The following is a 12,977-nucleotide window of genomic DNA, read 5'->3' as shown; positions in this document are numbered from 1 at the left end:
TATTCCGTCCATTATTGTTTTTGTTTTAGCTTTTAGAGTTGAGAGATGTAAAAGGAAGCAAAAGTAAAATTCCAGTGTTGCTTTCACGAGTTAAATTTCGCGCGTTCCCACAATGCTCCACCCTCGTTTCCGCTCGAAGCAACGCTACGACGTCACGCTTCCGCCCTCCCCATTTCTCACTTGGCAGCCGATGCGGGCGGTGTTGTGCTTCGAGTCTCGATGAATTTACAAAGAAATCTCTTCAAAAATGGGTAGCGTCGACGACATTTCGCAACTGTGTCGTTTGTGTTTAGTCAAGGACCAAGTTAACATACCAATCTTTGATGGAAGTAGTGAAATTGGACAGACTTTTGTGAAAATCAATTCGTGTCTGCCGGTTAAGGTAAGTCGGCGTCGTTCCGCCATATTTATGTTTGACTCCTCTTGATATTCGACAGCCCATATTTGACATCGTATTATTGTTTACATGGCTTGGTCTATTTAGTACTTGGAAATATTTACATTTTACGTCGTTTTGCGGTATTTTCAAACCGGATTAATCATTTTTACGGTTGTTTACTCCTAGTGCGTTTCAAGCCAAGCCCGGTCCCCTCCAATGACCTCGTTTTCGTCATTTTTGTTTATTCTGCGTTTCCGTCTGGAAAAAGATAAGGTCCGAGTTGGTCTTTGATGTTGGAGTTTCAATGAATTTGCGGTAGTTTTATGGGTCTTGGGAAGAAAATCAATATACAGAGTGTTAACGTTACGCGCTGCGTATCTGGGCGGGGAACTCGTTTGACCTTCACTTGTTTGTTCACAAGCGTTAAAAATGGCCGCCCTTTTCACACATTTTCGATCGAAAAAATTCACCTCACTCATTACAAATAAATTTTTTTTAGCGTAAAAACTAAAAATTCGTGCTTTCTCTGGCCAAAAAAGTTTTCCGAAATATTCTTGTTGCTCTTGATTACGTGCTGAACTCCATATCCGTTTTTTTTAAGTCGGCTGTTGTATACAGTGTGAACCTTCAAAATTTACCAAACCAACAAAGTTGGCGCTTTATTAGTTTTTTGACCGCCATTTTCGTCCAGCGTGGCGTCTCTTGTTTGTTTGAACGCTCTGTATTGCGCAGGTGCTTGTGATGTAATATACTCTATCTATTGTTAACGCACAGTTTCCGCTCAAATGTTGGCTTTATGGCGGCAGGGCTTTGGGTTTTATGGCTGGTAGTAAAACTGCAGCACTGATGGGTTTAAATTTATATACGACTTCAAATCGGAGAAAATATTGTCCACATTGTATCTTTCACTGGGTGTAATAGTTTGCCGACACTTTTATTTTTTATTGGACACTACGTAGATAAAAATATACCTGGTAACTCACGAAAAAATGGCCCCGGGGGGAAAGTAGCCCAAAAGCTATAAGGTTATATGACCATCATAAAAGTAGTTGACCGCAAATAAATACCTCCTTTGTGTGGTCTAAACATTTCTTGCTCACATTTAACAGGGCCGGCTGTCAAAGCGACTGGTTATTTCCGAACCCTTTGTGGCTGCAGGTATGAAAGTCATCCCTGAACGAACCCACAGCAGCAGGTAGAGTTGCAGTGGACACGTTATTTACGACCTTAAAACCTTTTTTATTGTAAACAACTTCTACACAATGGGATAATTTTACGATGACTATATAACCTTACCATTCGGAAAAGCTGATTTCAAAAAAGCAAAAATTGAAAATACGAGTATATTTATGATATAGATTTTTTAATATGGAGTAAAAATTTTGAAAATGTTATGTATCACATATCAACACATTATATTTAAATCGATCCCCTTTTTGCGCTGTGGTATTAATTTATTTATTCTTAATTTTACTTTCTTGTTCTAGGTGTCCCGCGATGACAACTTACCGAAAAAGATCTGTGATGGCTGTTCCTATAAGTTAGACATGCTGTATATCTTCCGCAACACGAGTGTAGATTCAGAAAAGCAACTAATATCATGGCTAAGTCAATCTGGTTTAAGTACAATATCTCAAGCGGCGGCGAAAGACCCCTTAGCAAATGCCAAACCCGAAATTATGGTAAAGCAAGAAACTTTCGACTCGGCGGACTCCAGGGTCGAAGGTGACAACCCCGATATGGGCGTAGATGCCCAAAATTACATATTGCAACAGCAGCAGTTGCCTTACCAACAAGATTTCGAGTTTGGGGAGGTAAGCCTTCGAGTGTCTTCTTTCTTCAGGTTTTTTATTTTGTATTCTTTCAGCCCTCGGGGTCTATTGCTGAAATGACTGATGAGCCCACACCAAAAAGGGCGAAACGTGCCGCCGCGTTAAAAAAGGCACCGATAGAAGACATTGAAGAAACGGAAGATGATTTAGATGCCGCCATGCAAATCACGAAGGTTTGTGGTATATTTTTTTAGAATTGTTTTGAGATTGACGGTTGTTTTTACAGGCGGAGGAGGAAGATAGTGAAGACGTCGATCAACCTGATTATGTAGAAGCACCTTCGACTAGTGCAGATGATCAACCAGGCCCGTCTGGCGTGGGCAAGGCACCAGTTGAAGCACCGTGAGTACTTTTTTTATATTACCGTCTTGTGGTTTTCTGCATCCGGATGTACAAAGGAATTGACTGGCTTGGTTTCTGCTTTGTCGTTTTATTTTTGTTGTAGAGCGCGAATTGAATTTGTTTTTTCGTCGCTATTAATTGTTTCGTGACTAGGTTTTCGGGCTTAGAAAATATTTTGGTAACGCTGTACGGAAGTGTAAATGAGCGGTTTCTTTTTTGTTTATCAAGAGCACTAAATTTTAGATCAATATTACGTAATTTCGCGCACCCCGTGAATATATTGAAGAACTAGAAGGTAAACAATCCAGATTTAATCGTTTATTTTTTACGACTGAAGTCGGCGAAATTGCCGAGTGCAAGATTTGTGTTGATTCCAGCTTTTAACCAGTTTAATCAATTAATCGAACGTATTTTTTTGGACGTTTATTAGAATTTGTGTTAAAAATTCATTGGCTTTAGTTGATTTCATCGTTGGATAATGGACGAAATAAATTGTGTTCCGGGTTAAACATTATTTTACGAAAAGGTAAGTCCATAAGTGAAACAATCAAGCCAGTCAGCTTTCAAGTAATTTTTTTTATGATAAATGAGACATCCAGGTGCCCCTATGTGCAAACGACAAATTTTAAGACTAGTTTTTTTTTTCTTAAAAAATAAGTCATTGTTTGACGCCTGATTTGTTTTTAAGGTTTGTTGTTTGTACATATAGTTTTAAGATACCTCGTAATTTTGGCGAAAATTAATGCGCATGTTATTGATTCAGATGTATTGTTGATTTTTTGTTTTGTCAACGTATTGTTGTACAAAACATTTTTTATGTAACGAACGAAACAGTTGTTTCGTTCATTGTGTTGTGTTTATTTTCAACAATTAATATTTTTTAATTGCTGATGCTTTTTTTGTGTTCGGTGATCATTTCCAACGATTAATTTATAATTGTTGGTGTTCGAAATTTTTGCGTTTGGTGCTATCGCTCAACGATTAATTTATAATTGTTGGAATTTGTTATTTTCGGTTTTTGTTGTGATCCAACGATTATTTTTTAATTGTTGTTTCTATTTCGGCTTTTCGGTGAATTATTTCCGATTAGTCGCTGATTTGGGGTTTGTTGCACAATACTAACAAGTCGAATAATATTAGTCTTGTGAATTGTAATTTGTGTATATTTATTGCACAAACTACAAGTTACAAGACTAATACTATTAGACTTGTAAGTATTGTTTACGCAAGAAATGCAGTTCACCGTTGCGTGACCATTTTTAGCAGCAAAAATTAAAGATTTTTAATGTAAATGCATTGAGTTTTATTTGCATATGCATTAAATAAAAATCGTTTTATTTTTGCAGCTAATTGTCACGCTATAGGAAATTGCAAGTTCTTGTCTATCATGGGTGCGATTGAAGACGAAGCTATTGCAGCACACTGATTAGTGAAGCTGTCATTTACAGTGCTTGTGAATTATGATTGGTTAAACTGGGTATATCTGTATTACCGCAAATTTTCTTACGGTAGTAATTTTACAAAATTTTTGAATTTTACCATTCATGGGTTTTTTATTTATGCAGCTGTTAAATCTTTTAAGATTTCCGACTGTTTAATACATCACTTGATAAGGTTTCATCAGCTGCGTTTATTTAATCGAGAATTATTATTGACAACTTCGTGTCATCTTTTGTTCGTTTTGATGAATGTTTATAATTTGTTTCCAATAATTTTTTTATTGGGAATTCTGGCGTGTTCATTGAACAAAACGTTTCTTGTGAAGAATGGTAAGTTGTTTTTCGTTTCGGCGGGTTTTATTGTGTGCAGAAAAGACTCTTAAGCAATAACACCAGTTGGGTGTTAGTAAGTATTGTAAATAAATTATCACTATGATTCTTGGGATTTAGTTTTCTCGCTAATTTGTGGGTCATTATTTGTATTTTACAAATGCTTCTTTCACCCGAAGCGAGCAAACTTAAATTTCAAGATCCGTTGCTGGTAGTTATTTATGGGACTTACCTTTATTTGAGGCGCTTATGATGGTGTTATTGACGTAAGTGTCATATTCTGTTAATTTATCTTGGCATGTTGGTGTGATGAAAAATGACGAACACGGTTTTGTCAAAACGGTTATTTTCGGCGATGAAAAACAAAGTTCTGTATATTGTACACAACAGATGTTTATTGTTTTCCATCTTTAACGTTTCTGCGGAGCGTCCTTCAGACGGATTGCATCGCCATTGTTGTTCTTACAGCTACTATGCAACAGTTTGCATTTTTTTTGCTTTCTATATGTTGCTATTATTTTTATTTCATGTACCGCTGTTAAAGTGTAAATATTGTATCTAGGCCAAATTTTGGTGTTCAGAACATGTTTTGAATTTATCTATTCTAAACCACTTCTTTTAAATTAGAAATGCCATTCAACAACACAATTTTGTATTGTTGATGACATTGTTAGTTCTAGTGAAGTAGTTTGGATAGTTCCAAATTTTGTCTTGTTCTAAGTTACTTCGTTAAGATTAACGTTAAATAATGGTCGAAATTTTTTAATGATTTCGTCTATTTGTATGTACGGCAAGGAAAAAGTGAAAAATGAATTGAACGTTTTGTATGTAAGCTTGCGATAATGATAATCCTGTTTTTGAGTAGCCTTTTGTTGAAATAATGTTAAACATGGATTTTTTGTTTAGCTTTGCTTACTCTTATGCAAGGTTTAATGTTTTTTCGAGTAACTTCGTGCTGTACTTAACTTTCTTTGTACTTTAATTGTGTTACCTTTTCGTATTGATTAGAATATTTATATACTTCTCTATGTTCTTTCGGTTGTGACTTGTTAAAGAAGAATCTAATGCGTTGTGAAAGTTACGATCAAAAGAAATGGATTTTTTAAGCCTAATAATCTAATCAATTTGGAGAGGTAAAAATAAATTAATCTTTATCCCAATTAAAGAAAAAATAACTATAAGTCGTATTATACCATAGCCTCCTAATTTAAGTATAATTCCAGCTAAAATCATTGAACCCGAAACTGGGGCTTCAACAAAAGTTGAAGGTGATTGAGTTACAACACAATTTATTCACAAGTTTCGATACAGTGCTCCGTCCTTCAAAACAAATGGAAATCTACAAATTTTATTATTGTAATAAGAACATTAAATAATGTCTTGGCATCGGAAGATGTTCTGCAAATTTTTCGTTATTGCACAGGTTTTAATTACTTTCCACTTTCAGCTATTCACATTATTCAGAGTTCGTGGCTGGTTTGGCGTAACTGACAATAAAATTAAATTTGGGAAAGGTAGCTTGAGTTATGCAAATAACAAAAATGTCTTGGGGACATAGCTTGGAATAAGAGGACGATTTTTGTTATTTGTGTGACACAAGTTGCACTTGCTGCACAATTTATTTTTATTGATAGTTTTGTCAAACGAGTAATGAATGTTGCATGTCTAAAACCAAGTTCTTGTGTTTTATGCATGCCTTCTTGTTGATAATGTCGGGTCATGAAGCTTGTCGAGGAGGTGTTTGTGTCAGATCGTCATGTTAAAATAAAAAAATCTAATCTACCCCAACATACCAACACAGCAGTTTATAGTAGCAAAATACTAGGTTCAACATCTCTCGGAAGAAGTTACCAGCCCAAGTTTGAAAAGACACCCGGTTTTAATTTCCACTGTTTGATGGATTTTGCATCGTTTGTTTCATAAAAACTAATGTATCATTTCACGGATTCTTGTAATAAAGTAGGATGTATGTTTGACGTTCACTTTCGTGTGTGGATCTAATTAATAGTAGACCTAGGAACAGCTAAGTATCAATTTTCGTTTCTGGAAATAACTGCACGACGTAGTAGTCATCTTTTTTTTTAATGATGCAGTTACATTTACGGAAAATTGCAAGTGAGTGTGATGTAATCGAATAATATTAACAGACCAAGTAAGATGTTTTCATTGTTTCTTACAGTTTCGTAACATTGTATTTTTTCCAAAATTTTGTATTTTTTTAAACGTTATACATAAACTCCTTGTTTTGAGCACTTGGTTTAATTTGGTCGGAATGCAAGGCTATAATAAATAGTCTATTGTGCAAGTTGTGATATAAAAAGAAGAAAAAAAAAAAAATCGAAGCATGAGCAGCTTCAGGTTCTGACAGTTGAGATGGAGAACAACTTTTGATTGTCAAAAATTTCAAAAAAAGTCTTACAAGTACAAAAAAAAATAAGGGAATAAGAGTTGTATCAGAGAGATAGATGCCAGATTGGTCAGGTAAGTAAAATTTTTGTTATTTTTTAAAGCGAAGAGGTGGAAGATGTTTCGTACTAAATTTAGTGTACTACAAAATTTAAGCTAGAGTTTTTTGGTTGGTATGCCAGTTCTATTCGGAATGTGCTTCCACTTCAAACAAAAAAGGTTAATACGAACGCCTCAAGTAAAGCAATTAGAAAAGTAATCTCAAAATTGTTCAATGATTTAAGGATGTGGCGCATATTCATTACCTTTTTGGATTATATTATGAGTTAGTAAGGTTGTTCTTTAATTTTCAACATTCTAAATGGAATGCATGAGTTTAAAGGTCATTAAAAGATGTAAAAATTTTGTTCTAGTTAAATAGCAAATTCAAATTCACCAAAGTCAATTCATGTAGCAATAATAGGGATTTAGAATATGAAATATTTTGTTCCGTAACTTTTAAATTTGACTTTGGCCAAAACATCGCTGTTTGTGTTAATTTTCCATGTCAAATTACGTCGAGTGAACAAATTGATTTTGACTGACATTGTTAGAGACAGCACGAGCCAAAAAATGTAAATTTAATATAAGTGGGTGTTATTAGGTACGCGTTAATTGTAATTATTAATAAACATTGGTTTTAGATTCTCTTTTCATGTGATTTGTAAGTTTGTTGACAGTTATAAAAAGATTCATAAGTTGAAAATAATGTCAAACGTTAATCAGAGTAAAATTTCATATAGTACGAGACCATTCGAGTCGTAACGCTAAGTAAAGTGTACTCAATGTTCCTATAAAGAAATGCAGTATCTTGCCTACTAAAAGTTGGTATTTTGAAGTTTTGATCAACAAAAGTTATACGTAACTGGAAAAATGCAAATATGGACCAAAAAGAAAGTGTTTCCCTTAACAATGCAAAATGTAAATATAGAATTGTATGTTTTCAAAAAATTTAAAAACAAAAACCACAGTTCACCAATTCATAAAGTCAATAAATTTAGGTAAAAGCCACTGAACTGTTACATAATGGAGACAGTCGAGGTCAAATACAGTGTCACCGTACTACCATGGTGTTAATTATAGTTGGCATTTATATGGGAGCGTCTTCGCAAAGTAGGAAATTAAGTTACGTATTTACGTTTTGAATTCTTTTGTTTTAAAGCAAGGTGATCTAAAGTAAGCAAAGATATTTAAAAGCTTTTATAAAAAAAGGTTTAAATACTGGTATTTGTAGTTCTGGTTTTCTTAGTCATGTTGATGTATTTGTGTCAATAAATTGCGCTGTACTACCTTTTTAAAATTCTGTGTACTTTGCTTATATCGTAACTCTTGACTTTCAGGTCATCAATAGAAAAGTATGTCTGTAATGTGAAGTCTAAATTAAAGTCTCATGATACCATAAGGCATTAATATGTATGTAAGTTAAATTAAAATTGATTTGAAATATTAAAACTGCCCCGAAGTGCGCTTTTGTTTTACTTACCAAAAACGTAAAGCGTAATATCACAGTTTTAACATTTTGAATTGATTTTAACTTTCATACGTATTAATGTCTCAACGTGTTCTCCATTTTTTAGTATTAGACTTCACGTAGCTGACGAACATTTCTGATCGGAAGATTAAAATCGCGATAAAAGGAAACCAAAGAATTGTAAATGTATAGTGGAGTAGTTTGATTACACAAATAGTGATTTTGTATATAGGACGGGAGATAATGGAAACCTGAACGCGAAAAATATCAAATATTGAAGGCTGTTTATTAAAGCGCTCCCATTTCATTGTTTCATGTTGAGCGAAAATGCTTATAATTGTAAGGGAATAAAAAATACTAGTACGTTAAAAATTTGTCATTGTTATGGAGATACTATAATAGGGTTTGCGGATTGAAGAGAAGATTCCGACGATGACTATTTTTGGAGCATTGCGTCGACCTTCCGAATGAATATGGCGTAAAAGATGTTGGATATCACCTGTGACTTATTCATGAACTTCATTTTGAATAAAAGTTTTAACGAACTGTGTGTTTTTTGTTCCTCCATCCATCAGTCAAGTGCTGTTTACTAAAAGTAATGAAGTAACCAAGGTGTGCATAGAACTGAAGATGATTGATGATCTTAATGGCAGTACGTTACGCTAGTAATATGAGGTCGGAAGAAATACGAAACAAATTTGTTGTAAACACTTTATTTAAGATTAATCGATATAAATAAGTTAAATACTTGAAAGTTGTTATCTTTGCAGATTGGTTGATACCCAACCCAAAAAGAACTTTTGCAAATTATGCAATATAAAATTTGAAACTTATAAGCTTTTAAAGAAACACCGTCACGATATCCACACTCCTGAACGTTACGTATGTACGACCTGCGGTAAAAGGTTTAAAGAGCGTTATCGTCTTAAGCAACACAACGAGGTCCATTCTGAAGAGAAACCTTACTACTGCGACTTCTGTGATGAACGTCTTAGGACACAGCTGCAATTAGCCCACCACAAAAAAAAGCATGCCAACCCATCAGAAGGTCATGTTTGCCCCGACTGTGGTCGTAAGTTTCAAAGTGCATCTTCTTACGTGTATCATCTTGGGACACATAAAGGCGTCCAATACCCCTGCACCATTTGTCAAAAAGCCTTTAGGAGTCGTTTTATTCTTAAGTGTCACAAAAAAACTCACAGTGCCAATTACCAAGAACCCAAAGTAAGTTGTAACGAATGTGAGAAAATTTTCAAAAGTGAAAACAGTCTTCGGAAACATGTGAAAAAGTCACATATTGGCGAGAGACATCTGTGTGATATTTGTGGTAAAGCCTTAATGTCTGCTGCTAGTCTGAGAGATCACACGTTGATTCATACAGGGGAAAAGCCATTTTCTTGTACTCAGTGTGATAAGAAGTTCGCCAAAAAGCAACATTTGACTGATCACGTAAGAGTTCATACCAAGGAAAAACCCTTCGCGTGTCAGTTTTGTGATAAAAGGTACTCGCAAAGAACACCATTGACGCTACACATTAGGAGGGTACATAATAACGAAAAGCCGTTCTCTTGTATAGCTTGCTCTAAACGGTTTGTCAATAATGCTATGTTACAAGTTCATTTGAGGTCACATTCCTGTAATGTTTAAATCTGTTGTTTTTGTTTATATTGTTTAATAAAGACATTTTTGAAATGTTTGTTATTTTTTCGATTCGGCCTCCACATTAACGCAGAGAGAGCTTGTATTTTTTTTAAATGAAGAAGCAGAGCAGTGTATATATCGATTTCATTGCAACACATCTGGTTTTTTAAGTAAATTATAAATGACAACATTGAAGAGGCACTTTTATATTGTATTCTGTTTTAAATAATGAGATCTCAAGAATTAATGTGAACATGAACGAAGTCTGTCTAAAGGATTATGAAATCATGGATCGTTGTTAATTTGTCGACCATTTTATAGACAGAACAAGAGTAAAGTAAAATAAATAAAACTAGAAAAGTTTATGGTGGTGGCCCGTTCATTTTGTCAGTATTTTTCTTTTGAAATTTAGCACTAGGATAACGATATTAGTAAGCGATTCATTGAGGCATACATTGCTTCGTTTCGGTTGTAGTATGATTTATTGGATGATTCGGGAGGAGTTTTAGCCCTAAATAAGACTACAAAGTTTGTTCTTTTTGCTAATATGGTTCAAATTTGATTAGGTCAAATAATTTTTTCGATTTAATTTCTTTCTCGTATTCGTCTGGAACTTTTATAAGTCGAATTAGAAGATGAATCCTCAAATTGAATTCTTTTTGACTTCGTCGACACGTTTGCTCTTCATTTTGTTGTTTTTTTTTTATTTCCTTAGTAACTTGGTTTTTTAACATGCCAAGCATTTGATTATACACGGAATTTTATCTCGAATATCTCTTAACTCTTAGAGAAATGGTTAAAATTATTCAGAAGCAGTAGGAATAACTAAGAGGAAATCTGTTGGAATCGCGGCAGTAGCATAAGTCTCGCTCTCATCAGAATGAACTAGTTTTTATTTTTTGATCTTGCATTTGCGAATATCTTGATCTAAAGTCTTCATAGATATTGATTAATTTTTCTTGATGGATTTGGTTGTCTGTATCTCCCAAATTATTACTTCTTCAATATATACTTGTGAACTACTTACGTTACTTAGTTTATTCAAAACTACGATTTTCTACCTGGTTCTCCATTAGCGAAGGTGGTGATCGATTTTTTTTTTTTTTTTGGTTAATGCTACGGCATCTAATAATTATGGTTCGCTAAATGGGTATTCACGGTCGCCTGTAAATTGAAACTACTTTACCAACTGCTCTGCTTCTTTGTTAAGTGTCGACTTTTTCAGTATCTAAACTGGAAAGCTTTCGCTGAAATATGAACGAAAATTATCTTTGAACGATAAAGTTGTCATCGGAATTTCATAATTGACTCATGGTTATTTATTGGATCCTATCATCTAATAATACGTGATCTCTTACACTAACAAAAGTATACAGAAATGTTTCAGTGAATCATTTATCAATAAATGACCACATGATCACTTATTGGATATTACCTTTATTTGTAGTATCAATAGTTGACCACTAAATAAAATAAGAGGGTATAAACTTCAAATAATACCTACTTGTGGTACATATAAAATTATACGTCTTACCGTATAGTTTTTCATATTTATAAAAATAAATTAACCATAAAAATATGTTTTTGCAGTATTGTAATTTGTTGGTGACAAATGACTTAAAGGGAGATTAAATTTTGCCTGTCACCAGAGACCGTGGTTTCAGTACTGTAAACTGTAGAACCTGCAATACATTAAGTAATAGACTGTTTCGAGCTGACTGCGTTTTATCTTGACGTTACTATGGTAACTGTTAATGCCCTAGGGTATTATTTGGTCAGTAACGTACCTCAAATCCATGCTCTTATTGACCAATAATGAAGACATAAAGTACTTTAACATACTATCCATGTTATGAAAAAGAAAAGAGCAAAACTGATGTCTTCATTTTATAAGTATTTATATTGCTGTAAGGTTGTTCATAACTCGAAAATTTGCAGTCATTGCTTTGAATATTGGTATAGGCACACACATAAAATTAAGTCCATCACTCCATAAGTTGATGTACAAAAGTACACGAATTTATAGATTGGAAAAGAAATTGTGTTGCAATTATATTTTGACAGAGACAAAATGACCCTCAGATATGTATTTATCTAAATTAAAATATTGAAAAAAACGTCAATTAAGTTTATAGATTTTTGTTAAAACTGAATACTATTTCAGTGTTTATTCACATTCAACGCCTGATTTAGAGTGATCACATCACATCGTATCCTTGTCACTACTGTCAGTTAGAGAATGTGCTACATTTAGGTATTTCATCTTAAAAACCTACAAAGAAATTTCTTTGCTATATATTGCGAAAAGATCGATCATTTTGTATAATCTAATCATTGTTACTTTTATGTCGGTTCTTGTAATCCTTAAAACCAGTCAGGTTCTAAAATTATTTGAAAATCAGAGTATGAGGAACACGTAGTTTACATAGCGTTCTGTTACATTGATGTTATAAAATATAGAATTCAAGTACCTAGTAATGTAGGTCCTTTCATTCAAAGCTTTCCTGTAGTAAATAATTCAAAAGGTTTTCTGTGTCCAATAATACAAAATATAAACGTTCATAAGCAATTACGTGATACAGTCAGTCATCACAATTAAAGTTAAAAGTTACAGAATTAAATAACCAAACATTCAGATTGTAGATGTGAACAGCAGATAATATTGTTTTAGTTCCAAAAAAATTAATTTTCAAAAAATGTTAACTTACAAGAAAAACGTTTGGCAACAATAGTTTTGTCGACAACGATAATGTAAGTTTATCGGGGTCCAGACGTTCACGTGAATTCAGATAATACATTGACCGCCAAAAAAAAACGGCCACCCTAAAAAATTTTGCAAAACCAAACTTTAAAAATTATTAATCTTACTAGTGATCATTATTTTATTAAAGTACCATTCACTAGTGACACATGATGTATAAATTAGCAAAAAAAAAAGAAGTCAAATAAAAGCAGAATTAAATTTAATTTAACAAAATAACAGAAACAGAACGACAATTCGGGAGACGTCTATAAGAGTTAATGGAATTGTTTTCGCGTGAAAACGTTTATTAATTGCTAAACCTATAATCAAATGATGAAAAACACTGTTTACAACG

General features: G+C 33.6%; 1 protein-coding gene across 1 annotated transcript in view; it reads left to right on the top strand.

Moving 5' to 3' along the window:
• The first annotated feature begins 161 nt into the window (after positions 1–161).
• The window catches only part of LOC135127754 (zinc finger protein 665-like), an 83,023-nt gene continuing 70,207 nt past the window's right edge, over positions 162–12,977 (top strand). The window contains exons 1-4 of the mRNA XM_064054346.1: positions 162–382; positions 1,867–2,193; positions 2,247–2,384; positions 2,438–2,553. Coding sequence (XP_063910416.1) covers positions 248–382; positions 1,867–2,193; positions 2,247–2,384; positions 2,438–2,553 — 716 coding nt within the window. The 5' untranslated portion in view covers positions 162–247. The remainder of the gene's footprint in view (positions 383–1,866; positions 2,194–2,246; positions 2,385–2,437; positions 2,554–12,977) is intronic.

The sequence above is a fragment of the Zophobas morio genome, unplaced genomic scaffold, assembly GCF_036711695.1.
Source record: "Zophobas morio isolate AGI-343-1 ecotype UQ-CSIRO unplaced genomic scaffold, CSIRO_AGI_Zmor_V1 ptg000012l, whole genome shotgun sequence".
In the NCBI taxonomy this organism is placed as follows: Eukaryota; Metazoa; Arthropoda; class Insecta; order Coleoptera; family Tenebrionidae; genus Zophobas; species Zophobas morio.
The sequence above is the reverse complement of the archived record's forward strand: the minus strand, read 5'-3'. Positions and strand labels throughout refer to the sequence as shown.